Source organism: Narcine bancroftii, chromosome 3, assembly GCF_036971445.1.
Source record: "Narcine bancroftii isolate sNarBan1 chromosome 3, sNarBan1.hap1, whole genome shotgun sequence".
Lineage (NCBI taxonomy): Eukaryota > Metazoa > Chordata > Chondrichthyes > Torpediniformes > Narcinidae > Narcine > Narcine bancroftii.
In genome coordinates this window covers 368547082-368560414 of record NC_091471.1, presented here as the reverse complement: position 1 = coordinate 368560414, position 13333 = coordinate 368547082, and the positions used below count along the sequence as shown (strand labels likewise).

The window sequence follows — 13333 nt, the reverse complement described above, 5'->3', positions numbered from 1 at the left end:
TTAAGATGACCAATGTACTCAAAGTTCTCTTTACCATCCTATCTACTTGTGACACCACTTTCAAGGAATTATGCATCTGCATGACCAGATCCCTCTGCTCTGTCAAGTCACCTTCCTTGCTTCAGAATTCCTGAAGCAATTAGGGAGCTGTTAATGCCAGAGGTTCTTCAGCTTGCCATTGGCACCTTTCCAGATCCTGTTCCCATTTTCCTGCAGCCTGCTGAGAGTTTGGCTGCCAAACCCCGCCACCCACCCCCTCCACCATTTTCTCATCCTTTGCAATGGACTCCTTCCCTGTTGGGTCTTCCTGGCTGCTGGTCCTTGGCAATGTGTGCTCCCACTCTGGTATCCTGCACTGGCCATCTGCTTCCCCCAGAGCACACAACCCAAAAGGTCTGGGCTGCTCAGCATGGGCACTGCCATCTTGGCCACAGACCACCATGTTTTGGATGGGGGAAAAAATGCACCAGTCATGTTCTACAAACAGTTTAAGCTTGTTCTTCATTCCCTAAATTTGCTTTTCATTGACATTGATTCCAGTGCAACCTTGTCTTGAGAAAATCTGTCATTCTATCCTCATTTGCAAGTTAATTTAAAACTTGAAGGTTTCTTGCAGAATCAGTTGTATCAAGTATTTGGTCCTTTACTCCTTGTGCTTGGCCAATCTGCTGGCAAGACCATACATTGTCTTTGGTGTTGGTTGATGTCTAGTGTTCAATAACTTGGAAATAGTTGACATGTAATTTGTGAACCAAAGTGAAATAATTACAGGTAGTTTCCATTTCCTTAATAACTTGTGTTTGCCATGTTCACTTTGAAACATAGAAGATAGGAGCAGGAGTAGGTCATTCGGCCCTTCAAGCCTGCTCTGCCATTCAATGAGATCATGGCTGATCTTAAAGTTCAGTACCCCGTCCCCCGCCTTCTCTCCGTAACCCCCAATTCCCTTATACTGAAGAAACACATCTGATTCCCTCTTAAATATATTCAATGAACCTGGCTCTACTGCTCTCTGTGGCAATGAATTCCACAGATTCACCACCCTCTGGGTAAAGAAATTCCTCCTCATCTCGGTTCTAAATGGTTTGCCTATTATCCTCGAACCTTGGCCCCGGGTTCTGGACTCCTCCACCATTGGAAATATCCCTTCCATATCCATTCTGTCCAGTCCTTCCAGAATTTTATATGTCTCTATGAGATCCCCTCTCAATCTTCTAAACTCCAGCGAGTACAATCCCAAAGTGCGCAATCTTTCCTCATAAGTTATTCCTGCCATTCCAGGTATCAGCCTGGTGAATCGCCTCTGCACTCCCTCCATCGCAAGAACATCCTTCCTTAGATAAGGTGACCAAAACTGCACACAATACGCCAGGTGGGGTCACACCAAGGCCCTGTACAGCTGCAGTAAGGTATCCTTATTCCTATACTCAAACCCTCTTGATATGAAGGCAAGCGTACCATTTGCCTTTTTAACGGCCTGCTGTACCTGCATGCTTGCCTTCAGTGACTGGTGCACAAGAACCCCTAGGTCTCTCTGCACTTCCCCATCTCCCAATCTATTGCCATTCAAATAGTAATCTGTCCTCCGGTTTGTATTACCAAAATGGATAACCTCACATTTATCGACATTGTAGTGCATTTGACATGTATCTGCCCAGTCCCCCAATTTATCCAAATCACACTGGAGCTTCCTGACCCCCTCGTCCGTGCACACAACCCCTCCTAGTTTAGTGTCGTCTGCAAATTTGGAGATATTACATCCAATCCCCTCATCTAGATCATTAATGTAAATTGTCAACAGCTGGGGTCCCAGTATAGATCCCTGTGGCACCCCATTGGTCACCGCCTGCCACTCAGAAAATGAGTTTATCCCAACTCTCTGTCTTCTATCTGCCAGCCAGTTCTCAATCCACATCAATTCCTTGCTCCCAATCCCATGAACCTTGATTTTGCATGCCAGTTGTTTATGTGGGACCTTATCGAAGGCCTTTTGGAAGTCCAGGTACACCACATCCACTGGCTCTCCCCCATCTATTTTACCTGTCACCGTCTCAAAGAATTCCAATAGATTTGTCAAGCATGATTTATCTTTTGTAAATCCATGTTGACTCTCTCCGATCCCTTCTCTGCTAGTCATATGCTCCGCTATTACATCCTTAATAATGGATTCCATCATTTTACCCACTACTGATGTAAGGCTCACCGGCCGATAATTCCCCGCTTTTTCTCTACCCCCCTTTTTAAATAGTGGGGTAACATTAGCTACCCTCCAATCCATGGGTACTGATCCTGAGTCTATCGAGTTCTGGAAAATAATTCTTAAAGCATTTGCTATCTGAATGTCCACTTCTTTAAGTACCCTAGGATGTAGATTATCAGGCCCTTGGGATTTATCGGCCTTCAATCCCATCAATTTCCCCAAGACCATGTCCTTAGAGATACTGATTTCTTTCAGTTCCTCCCTTGCATTAGTCTCTTTGTTTCCCAACATCCTTGGGAGGTTATTTGTATCCTCTCTTGTGAAAACAGAACTAAAGTAAGAATTTAATTGGTCTGCCATTTCCTTATTCCCCATTATATATTCCCCTGATTCTGACTGCAAAGGACCTACTCTGGATTTCACCAATCTTTTCATCTTGACATATCTATAAAAGCTCTAATTTCTGGTAACCCTTCTGTTACAATTGATCTTTATCTCTATGTTGTTGTCCTTGTCTTTCTCCAGTCGTCAGCATTGGAGCTGGCTTTCAAATTGATTCTGTTTGCAAATAACCTGCCAGGTAGAGGATGGTGCAAACAAGTTCATGTTCACATTCACCTCCTTCTATTCCACAACCTTTTATCATTGGGCCATGACCAGAATTTTCCTATTTACCGTGGTGTGAGTGCCATGGTAAATTGATATTAGTCTTAATCTACATCTGAAGACTTGTCTCTTTTTTCCATCACGACCAGTTTCCTTTCTAGTCCAAGGTTGTAAAGGTGAGAAAACAATGGTCTCCATAATTGCATGTTTCTGCAGGCATCTCAGTTCCCCTGTTTAAATGAGAAACATGTTTCTTGTTCTATGGTTCTTTCGTCTTTGCACTTCTACCTGGTAACAAATGGCTATTACCAGAAAATTACTGACCACACTCACTGCTCTTGTGACCAGTTTCCACTGCCTGCTTAATGTTAGACCTATGATCTTATTCTTGAAATGTAACATATTACTGATTCAATCCTTCACTTCTGACCTTGTTTTGTGGCATTGTAATCTGTTGAATTTTCTGATTTTTAAATGAAGGCAGTGATTTTCGTGTTTGCAGTCGTACAATGTCATTCAAATATTTGAATTGTGCACATTTTTCAATGTACATGAAGCTAAAATGAAAAATTATTGAAAAGACTTAATACACTGGTTGATGTGTCATTAACACCCAAGTACTCTATCCCAATTGCTTTAGTTTTGAGGTTACTTAAGTATTCGCTGCTGGCTTGGCTTCTACCTCATTTAGTTATTCTGTCCAGCAGAAGTTTGCTCCTTCAATAGTATTTACACTAGTTTCCATTGAAATGAAGTACCGTAAGTTGCAGGTAACTGTGCTCGAGACTTGTATTCCTTTAGTTTACGGTATACCCCAAACTGGTCCTTGCCAGTTCTGTTAGTGCAACTTATTCCACTCAAGACTGTTCCTTCATCCTGCTTGGGAACCTTTCCTCACTGGTGCATGTTCCTATTCTACTTGTAGAATAATGCCCTCCAGTTCTCATTCACTGCAACTCTTTGGACAGCTGCTACAGTGCTAGCTTAGTTGGTTTTGTATTGTGAACATCTAAAAAGTATAGTGACGTTTGGGGGGAAAAAAAATACTTGCTATGATGCACAATGGTTTTCCCGTTTGTATGAACATTTTGACCAGATTCTCTTTACCACAGGTACAGCAGAAAAAAGTGTAATTTGGGCTGCCATCTTACATGTCACTCATTTAAGATGGGAAGAAATTTATAGGATTTTTCATCCGTTTGAACAAACTGAGGAACAAGTATAATGTTCAAGGCATTTGGGTACATGGATAGGAAAGATTGGGAAGGATATGGGCTGAACACAGACAAATGGAGCAAGCTTGGGTTGCCAAACATCTTTGGTCTGTCCATCAGAGCAGCCATGATCACGTTGTGGTTAGCCATTTTAATGCCACTTCTCATTCCCTTGCTTGCATTATCTTCTTTGCTGCCAAGTTGAGGCCACATGCAAATTGAAGAATGCGCCTGTGAACAGGTGGATGGCACCAGCATCTCTAATTTCTGGTAACCCTTCTCCCTCCTTTTTTTTTACCCCTCTTTCCTTAATCTCTCTGGCTTGATTTCTTTTACCTCTTCCCCTCCAGCTGGGAGAAAGAACGAAGGACATTACCCCAACTGCCCTATTTCCATCTTGGTGCAGAAATGGACCATGTGCTTGAGCACTTCTACTGGACCCACTGTTTTTCTGCAGTGAGTTGTAATGAGCTCTATCCCTTGTACAAATCATGAATGTTCCACACTGCGATTGAACAAAATGCTTGGTGGTTGAGCTTTGGTTCTGAGATTTTCTGCACGATGGGAGCAATGTATGACAATCTCTAACACTAGTTTAAATGTTCTGTTTTAAGTAAATTGGATAATTGGGAGTTAAATAAACTTCTCCATGAGGCTAATGCATTTGGTTTCTGCAACATCAATTTGGATTGCAGTATTGAGGAGTTGGTGTTTAAACGTTGGCACAGACATGGCAAAAATGTTGCAGCCCATAAATTAATAGGGATAACTGCTTCAGTGACTATTAGTTTGAACTGATTCTAGTAAAATATTTAACTTAGCCACTAACACCACATTACTACATCTGATCTCTGCAGATCTAGACTGGTCATCCAGCCACATGTAGGTAGAAGGGCAAAATCTGGTCCAAGCAGGAAGGTTGCCCCATTTCAGCGTATGTTAAGAATGTGAAACATTTGCTCGATGCGATGGGAATTGCAAATGTAGAGTTGGGCCAAAGTAATGGAAAAAGACAAATGTCAACTTCCTATTTTGGATGGATTACCAAAATTTTGCTGTTTTGACTTAAATTTATCTTCAGATTTGGTTGCACTTGATCTCCTTGACCTAGGTGACTTGTCTGTTTTTATACAGTAGCAGATGTCTGTTTTGTGTGCACAAGACACCATGAGCTATCTTTCAGAAGTGGAAAGACACAGTTGAGTGATCCTGTGGAATTTATTTTCCAACTTGCTATGATGCTGGCTGTCTGTAATCTCTTATTTCAACTGTGTTCTGAACAGTTACTCCACAGGTTTCTTGGCTGAATACTTCCACTTGAGAACATTAATTACATGTTACTTGGAAGAAAATGGTACTCCAGTGAAGTACGAGAGGGCAGCTGACACCTCAAATGTGAAAACTCTTTGATTTAATCTTGAGAGAAATCAAAATAGTTTAAAAAAAAATTACCCAAGTAATAGGAATTGTACTGAGGTCCCTGTTTAAGCAAGTCCATCTGTAACTAGTTAGAGCTTTAAATTTTTCTATTCAAAATATCTGAATATCCTTAAATATATTTAGTGAATCATGTAAGAGAGAATTTCTTCCTGGTTTTAAACAGTTGAACTAAGCTTTTTGTGAAGTTTTAAACTCTTAAATTCTGAGTTGCACTGAGCTTAATTTATACAAGGGAAAGAGGTAAATGGTAGTCTGAGTTAGTGGGTATACAAGAAACATGAAATCTATTTTGTAATGCTTTTGAGGAGAATTAATTGGTTCAAGGACCAATGTGAAAGTGACAGTATTTTAAGATGTAACTATTCTGATTTGAAGCAAGAGGTTGTTCCAGCTGAACTGTATTTCATCATCAATTTCTCAAACGGCCCAGTCTAAATATAAAAGGAGTGCAAGTACGTTGAAAGAAAACTTGCCCCTGGTTATTATCAGCTGGTTCTATCACTTGATTAGCTGCAAATGCCAAACAAAATGAAATGCTGTTGATCTTTCAGTGGGTGACAATGTTTGATTAGCTTCATCTGTATTGGGGGGTGGGGGGGGGGGGGGCGGGGGGGCTCCTGCTTTCCTTGAGATGAGAGATCACAGAGATGTTTAAATTGACTTGCTAAACATTTTGCTGCTTCCCTGACATTGGCTTCTGAGACTGCATGCAGTCTGTTTCAGGAATCCAGCTTAAGGATTTGGATTTGCAGCGTAATAAGCCTTTCGACTTATTTCCTGGTGAGTTGGGGTCGTAATGAGAAAGTGAAAGGCATTTGCAAACTTTTCATGCCTGGAGCTCTGACATCAGAACTAATTGTTCACTGTTGCTCATTGACTTGATATCTCTTTCAAAGCTTGAGAAGTTGTGTATTTTCATTAAAACTGGGGCTCCAACTTTTTCCAACCACCACTTGACCACTGGGACATGGTTTATTAAAGATGATGCTTCATGTTCATGTTGCTTTCTTCCCGTTATTATACTGCCAACAACTTCCTGCATGTGTCTCTACATTGCTTTCTCGGCACTCACTCCTTCCTAGCACAATGCTACACATGCTAGGATGCATGTTCCTTTCTTGTGCCCAGTGTGTTTTCTGCTTTTAAAGAGCTGTGATGAAATCATATAGTTCAGTCCAATTAACAAGATTAAGGAGAATATTGTAAATCTTTGATCCCCCTCTGATTTGCACATGCAAGGTCTACTGACAAACCAGTCCATTTGGTTGCCACCCATCTGTTGCACTGATCACTCACTGTGGCTGCAAGATTTCAGCTATAAAATTCTTTGTGGTTGCTCCAACATTATCTTTCCCAAAACTGAAGAGCCTACAAACGGAGGGGAACTGCAGCAGTGTCTGGGAAGTTTATCTGTATCTTTGTTACTTGAGTCATTCTAAATTCTGAATGTTACTGGATAACGACTTGCGACCCAAGGTTGTTGGGACTATCTTCACTTGAAGGGCTGCAGTGTTTGCTACCTAAAGGTCAAGAGGATGGATAATTCTCTGTTGAACACCGCACATTGACAGGACGAGAGGTCCTGGAGGAACTTAGGATTTGTTTCCCATTCATCTGTTTTCTTCTCACCTTATCAAATTCCCACATTTTGTACATTGGCAAATATTCTCAGTCTTTTGAAACTAAGTCAGCACTTTGACAGTAAGTACTGAACTACTGATGCTGGTTTCTGATCTTTTGAATCTTTCACTTTGGTCCATCTCTAGTTTTAAAGTTGCATTTAGCATGTCAACAGTGCAGTGATTTAATTCTTGTACAAGTTCATCTGGGACTAACATTTTTGGCATAAAAATATCAAACACTAATCCTCTTTGTTTTTGAAGCCAACCGAACTATACATTGGGAATTCTTTAATGTGTCTGATCCTCTGTCAGGTCTGATCTGGCATAGAATCTAAGGATTTGTTTCACCCCTACAGTTGCTACCGTCTGAGAATCTCAGCAAGGTTGAGTTTTGCCACCACTTCAGTTATGGAACAGTGTCAGATGCCATGCCATCTGTCATTCACTTGTGCGGACTTGGCAGAGGAATGAATGATTCCACAAATGATCTTCAATCGTGAAAAGTGGCTGTGAATTCATACTATGCACCATCATGGGGAGGGGGGGTGGGGAGGGGGGGGAGAGAAAAATTATTAAAATGTCTGCTTGAACATTTTTTGGTAGCTCATCGGAACCCAAGATTCCGATAATGTGCTCTTCATCTCCCCCACCTCACACTTTCATGTGGTTTTAAAGTTGACTGGAATATTAGAATATCAAGGCCACAAGGTCAATTGTTTTAATCTGAAGCATATTGAACTCAGGAGGTCCTTTTAAACAGAAATGCTTTTGATTGTAGAATAACAAGGAAATTTCAGAAGTTCTGTTTTCTCAATAAAATTTCAGTCACGTGTTTGTTACAGAATCAAGTCATTTGCCTTGGTTGTGATTGCGAGTCCATATGTAAAAACGATAGGTCTAAAGTAAAATTCCAGATTCCATCCAATTTGTGCAATGAAGGGGTGGGGGGGATCCTGGAGAATGCCATACAAGATCATGATTTTTTGTGCATTTACACCGCTAAATCATTGAAACTGCTTAAGACGGAATCTGCTCGCTTATGAGCATGTCTTGGAAAGCTCGGCCTAAAGATTTTAAGCAACTGAATTTCCCACATGTGTAGTCACTGCATTTAGATAATCAGGAAAAATTTGTTATAAAAATGATGCTTAAATAATTAAAAAAAAAATTTCATACTAGGAATCATATCAATTAAAATACATACAAGCATTTCCCTCTTACGTATATTCAGTGCCATTTTCTCCCCTTTTTATCCCCCCTACTTTCCCTCCCTCCTTCCCACTGCCCTCCAATCCCATTTGATGTTCAACATATACAATAAAATCTTAAATAGTTGAAATGGAGAACATCTGTGGAGAGGAACTGTCAAAGTTTGACAACAATAATCTCTGGTCTCTTCTGCAATGTCATTGACCTGAATTGTGTTTCTTCGACATGTTGCTTGACCGGAGTATTTCTGGCATTGCTTTAATGATTTTTAGGCATTTGCAAATAATTTAAATATATGGCTCATGTTTTGTCTGTTTGAAAATTGGGCCACTACTACATGTACAAGTTTGTCGTCATTAACTATTTTATTCACTTGCACAATATTTCAGTCAAGTGTCTGTCTTAACATCAAGCACAGAGTTCAGCATAGCAGACTTGTACTGATTTTCAAGGAACTTTTATTTGAGCATTTGACTTAAAATTGAAGAGTTTGCTCTCCATCCTGTGGTCAGGACCAAATTTAGTGTAATTTTTACAGCACAGAATCAGATTGTTTGGCACTACTTGTCCATGCTGATATGGTTGTCTCCCCAAGCTTGTCCTATTTGCTTGTATTTGACACAATTCTCTCTAAATGTTTTATATCCATGTTTTGTCTTTTAAATATTACAATTGTACCCACTTCTACAACTTCCTTTGGCAACTTGCTCCATAGACCCACCACCTTGTGTTTGGTAAATGTGCCCTACAGGACCCTTCTTGAATCTCTCACTTGCTGCTATTTGGAATTCATGCAGCGGCACTCGTTGAGATTTATTGTCACAGCCTGGTCTCTGCTTTGTGTACCAGAAAGAGGCTGATGCATCTGAAACTAGCTGCTTAAAGAAGTGTTCTTTCTTATTTATGTGGAGGAAATGACCAACTATTATTACAAATCTCCACTTTCTGTATGTGGAGGTTATTTTTGGATTTCACATGTTTGATGCAAAATTAATTTGATGAAAACAGTTTTACAAAAGTGTTTTTGTTTGTAAGAATGTATTTAATTTGTCCACAAATGAATTTCTTCTTCTTTTTACAGAGCAGAAGAGTAGAACCGATTTGGGAGTCTTAAACATGAATTATCTGAGTGGTTGAGGGCTTGAATTTTGCCAGACATCAAGCTAAAAACCCGCCAAGCATATCCTCAGTAGGGAGATGCTGTTAAAGATTCTGTAATAGATGTTGCTATAGAATCTAATATAATAGAGCATTTACTTTAGTCATTTATAATTCACAGCTTTGAGTTATGATCTAATACAGACTATCAAACGATGTTACGTTTAATTCACAAAAAGCCTTGTATCTTTATAACTAATATAAAATAGCCACTTTATTTTGCTCACCAATGCAAAAATTTGGTTTAAGCCTCGAGGAAAATTTGTTGCAGGGTTGAAGTACGTGACTACAGTATTTTGAATGTTCCAGTTTGGAAACTTGCATTTGTAATTCTGAAATGGCAACATTTGCTTAATCTATTACATGTCAATACTTTGTTTAATAAACTCTCCAAAGGTTACTATTGTAATGTTTCCTTGTTTTTCTGAGCACACGATATGATCCCATGCTAATAAAGATGTGCATTTCACTGTTGTGTAACTGAAGTGTTTTGTTGCTCAAGGGGTCACTTTCCTTTTGTCAAAGTTGGAGTAGGGTTAGTTGGTAATGCCACTGTGGTGACAATACCTGCTGTTTTATTGGTTTGGCTGTTCGCATGACTGGATTCTTGCATGAGTATTATTCCTAAACTAGAACAAAAATTTTACCAGTGGATTTGTAGCACTGAGTGTTCACTGATGACCTGGTTTCTTTAAAGCATTGCATCTACCAAAGACAACACTGCAGACCCTGAAGATCATGGGTCTTTCTCCATTCTGCCGAATGCTTCAGTCGTTCAACGTGAACCACGTTATGAATTCAGTCAAAATATTGAATGTTTTGATCTTTTGGACCTCCCTCCCATTTTTCTTTCATTCCAACACCCCCCCCCCCCCAAAATGAAAATTGGATGCAAAGTTTCTAGTGTGACAAAGCAGTACATTCATTATTTTAAATCTAATATTGGATAACATGCAGAAGAATGTATAAATTGCTGTTTCACTTGGAAAGGAAGCTGATTGGACATGATCTCAAGAAAAAATGCCATATCTACTTGTGGGTTTTAATTGGATTACTGTAAATCCAGAGAGTAATGAGTTGAATATATCACCCCAGAAGGGTTTATCACAGTAGATTGAACTCCAGATTTTCACTTGTTCAAAACTAAAAGCTGTAATGATAAATGATGAACCCAACAGAAAGCAATGCAATGTTTTGATGTAGATGGCACCTGTGAAGACTTTCCATATTGAATTGTTAGGTTACTGTGGGCAGACCACATACTGCCAGTGCAGCAGGCAGAGGAAAGATGATGCCTCCATGGGATGGTATCAGTTACTGAGTGACTAAATTTCATTTGACAGGTGCAGATTGGTTTTATCAATCCATAATGTACCATCCGTGACTATGGATCTCCTGCTTGCAGCTCCTGCTCGGTTATGGGTGGGAGCGACCCTTTCATACAGAATAGAAGCTGACAGCACTGTAGATGAGTTTGTAGAACCCTGCAGTGTACGGATCATTAGCTATTTTTCCTTTGTTAATGTACTTAGTAGAAGTATCTTGGCTGCAAAATGCAGTGTCTTCTATGTTTAGGACAAATACATTTTTTCCCTTATTTGCCCGTGCTCCAGATTTAAAATTTGTAATCAAACAATTCACGTGATTAAAGTGCACATTCCAGATTTTATTCAAGGGTATTTGTAAACATTTTGTTTGACCATGTAGAAAGTACAGCATTTTTTATACTTGGTTCCCTCATTTCAAGGCACCATAATATTTGGGACATTTGGCTTCACAGGTGTTTGTGAGTACACCGGTATATTTAATTGCTTCATTGGTGCAGGTACAAGAGAGCAAGGCTTTTTTTTCTAGCTTTTGGATCACCTTTGGAAGTCTGTTGGTTCCATTTTCCAATATCAGGACCAGAGTTGTGCCCAATGAAAGTAAAAATATGTCCATTATGAGGCTGAAAAACAAGAATAAAACAGTAGGAGATTACCAAAATTAACAGATTGGAACATCATTCAGAAGAAAGAGTGTACAGGTGAACTCAGTAGTCACAAAGGGTATTCCAAGGAAGACTTCCACTATTAATACAGAAGAATTGTCATCATAATGAACAAAATCCCCAAACCTATGTCTGACAGATCAGAAACACACTGCAGGAGGCAGTGATGATGATGAGTACTGTCTACGGAAGGCTTCACGAAAAGAAATATAGAGGTTCAACTGCAAGATGCAAGCTTCCTTGACACCTCCACACCTTGCTCTTGCCAACCCTGTTATACAGTTTAATCTGGATCTCATCTGTCCTCATTCCGTTCTGTATACTTTTAAATACTTCTTGGTAAACTCTAATCTGTCCATCCTGTTTCTGTGGCTGGTGCTTTGCATTTTGCAGTGTTGCCTCTGTATTTCTGTTCAGGAAGTCTGTGGGCAGTTGGACCGAGTCACATGTGCATTCTGAAGTGCTTCTGAACTGTCAAACATACGTTTGGGGACTTTATTGTGATGTAAATATTTCTGTCATCCTGGAATACCAGTCCTCTGCAAGGACTGAGCTCACCAATATGCTCTTTCTTCTTATTGAGAATGTTCTGAATTGATTTTTGACATCCTAAAGTTTGGGCGATGTCTCTTATTTTTCAGCCTTCCGATGGATTCTTTAACTTCGTTGGCACAACTCTGGTCTTTATGTTGAAAAATGGCAACTACGGACATCCAAGGTGATCAAAAGCTTGGAAGCAAGCCTCGCTGTCATAAACCTGCACCAATGAAGCAATTAAACAGTTGAGTATTCACAAACACCTGTGAAGCCAAATGTAAGGGAATACACTGGGAGAGCAGCCCACACACCCATTAAAAAGGGCTGTAATTTCAAACCAAAATGTATACAAATAACCTTGAATAAAATCTGGAATGTGCACTTTAGTTACATGTGAATTTTGATTACAAATTTAAAACTATGGAGAAAAATAAAGGGGAAAAAAAAATCTTTGTCCCAAAGATGGAGGGCACTGAGAGAGACATCCTGAGTCTTCAGAGAAATGCAGTTCTTGTGAGATAAACTATAACCTTGTCAGCATGCTGTACAAATCCTGTATAAACTGAAAATTGATGTAATGCAGACCTGTAGAATTGAAGATAAAGGAATTGTGATATTCAATGTGGTGCTTGAGCAGTTATCAAAAATTGTGCCCAGTCTCATTTGCAATTTGTTAAATCAGATGAAATTGAGCTTCTTCCTTTTTGCTGCAGATGCTGCAAGACAATTTGGCACTTGTCAGTAAGTTTTGTACAGTGGCCAAAAAGTTATTTGTGCAATGCAGTAATTCTTGGGGTGTGAGAGAGAAACATCATTGTGGATTTGTGAGAATTCACTGGTTTATTGTGTGCTGCATTTCTGCCAGTTCCAGACCCAAATGAGATTGACCCAAAATTCTTTAAATTGCTACAAGATCTAAATAGTTCATGAAGTTTGTGTCAATCTACTGAAAAGCCGGAATTCAAGCAACCAGCAAAAAAAATAAATAGGTAATCAAGTTACCAGAAAATTAACTTATCCGGCATCTACCAGTCCCCATGGTGCCAGATACCAGGGGTTTTACTGTAATTAGTTTCATTCTTTACAAACCTGCTGAATTGTCCACCCTACTTTCTGTTCTAGGGTTCAGCAAGAACAACTGGCTGCCATCTTCAAGTTCATGAAAGAAAGGAAGGAAGTTTTTGGTGACATGTCAGAAGGAGATATGGAAGAACAACTCAAACTTTATTCTCTTTAATCTTCAAAAAATTGTAGCCTAACGTAGGGCTACTGTTGCCGTGGCAAAACGTTACTTGCAAGATGCTGATGTAGTACAGAATTGGGCAACTTTATGATTGAAGAATCTCATTTTTTGTGA

At 39.7% G+C, this 13333-nt stretch overlaps 1 protein-coding gene across 2 annotated transcripts in view; it reads left to right on the top strand.

Annotated features, from left to right (window-relative positions):
* The window catches only part of LOC138756649 (matrix-remodeling-associated protein 7-like), a 60977-nt gene extending 51059 nt beyond the window's left edge, over positions 1-9918 (top strand). For both annotated transcript variants that reach the window (XM_069923036.1, XM_069923037.1), the window contains one exon: positions 9373-9918. Coding sequence is in view for 1 of the 2 variants with exons in the window: in XM_069923037.1 (XP_069779138.1) it covers positions 9373-9385 (13 nt within the window). In the remaining variant the exon portion in view is untranslated. The remainder of the gene's footprint in view (positions 1-9372) is intronic.
* The last annotated feature ends 3415 nt before the right edge of the window (positions 9919-13333 follow it).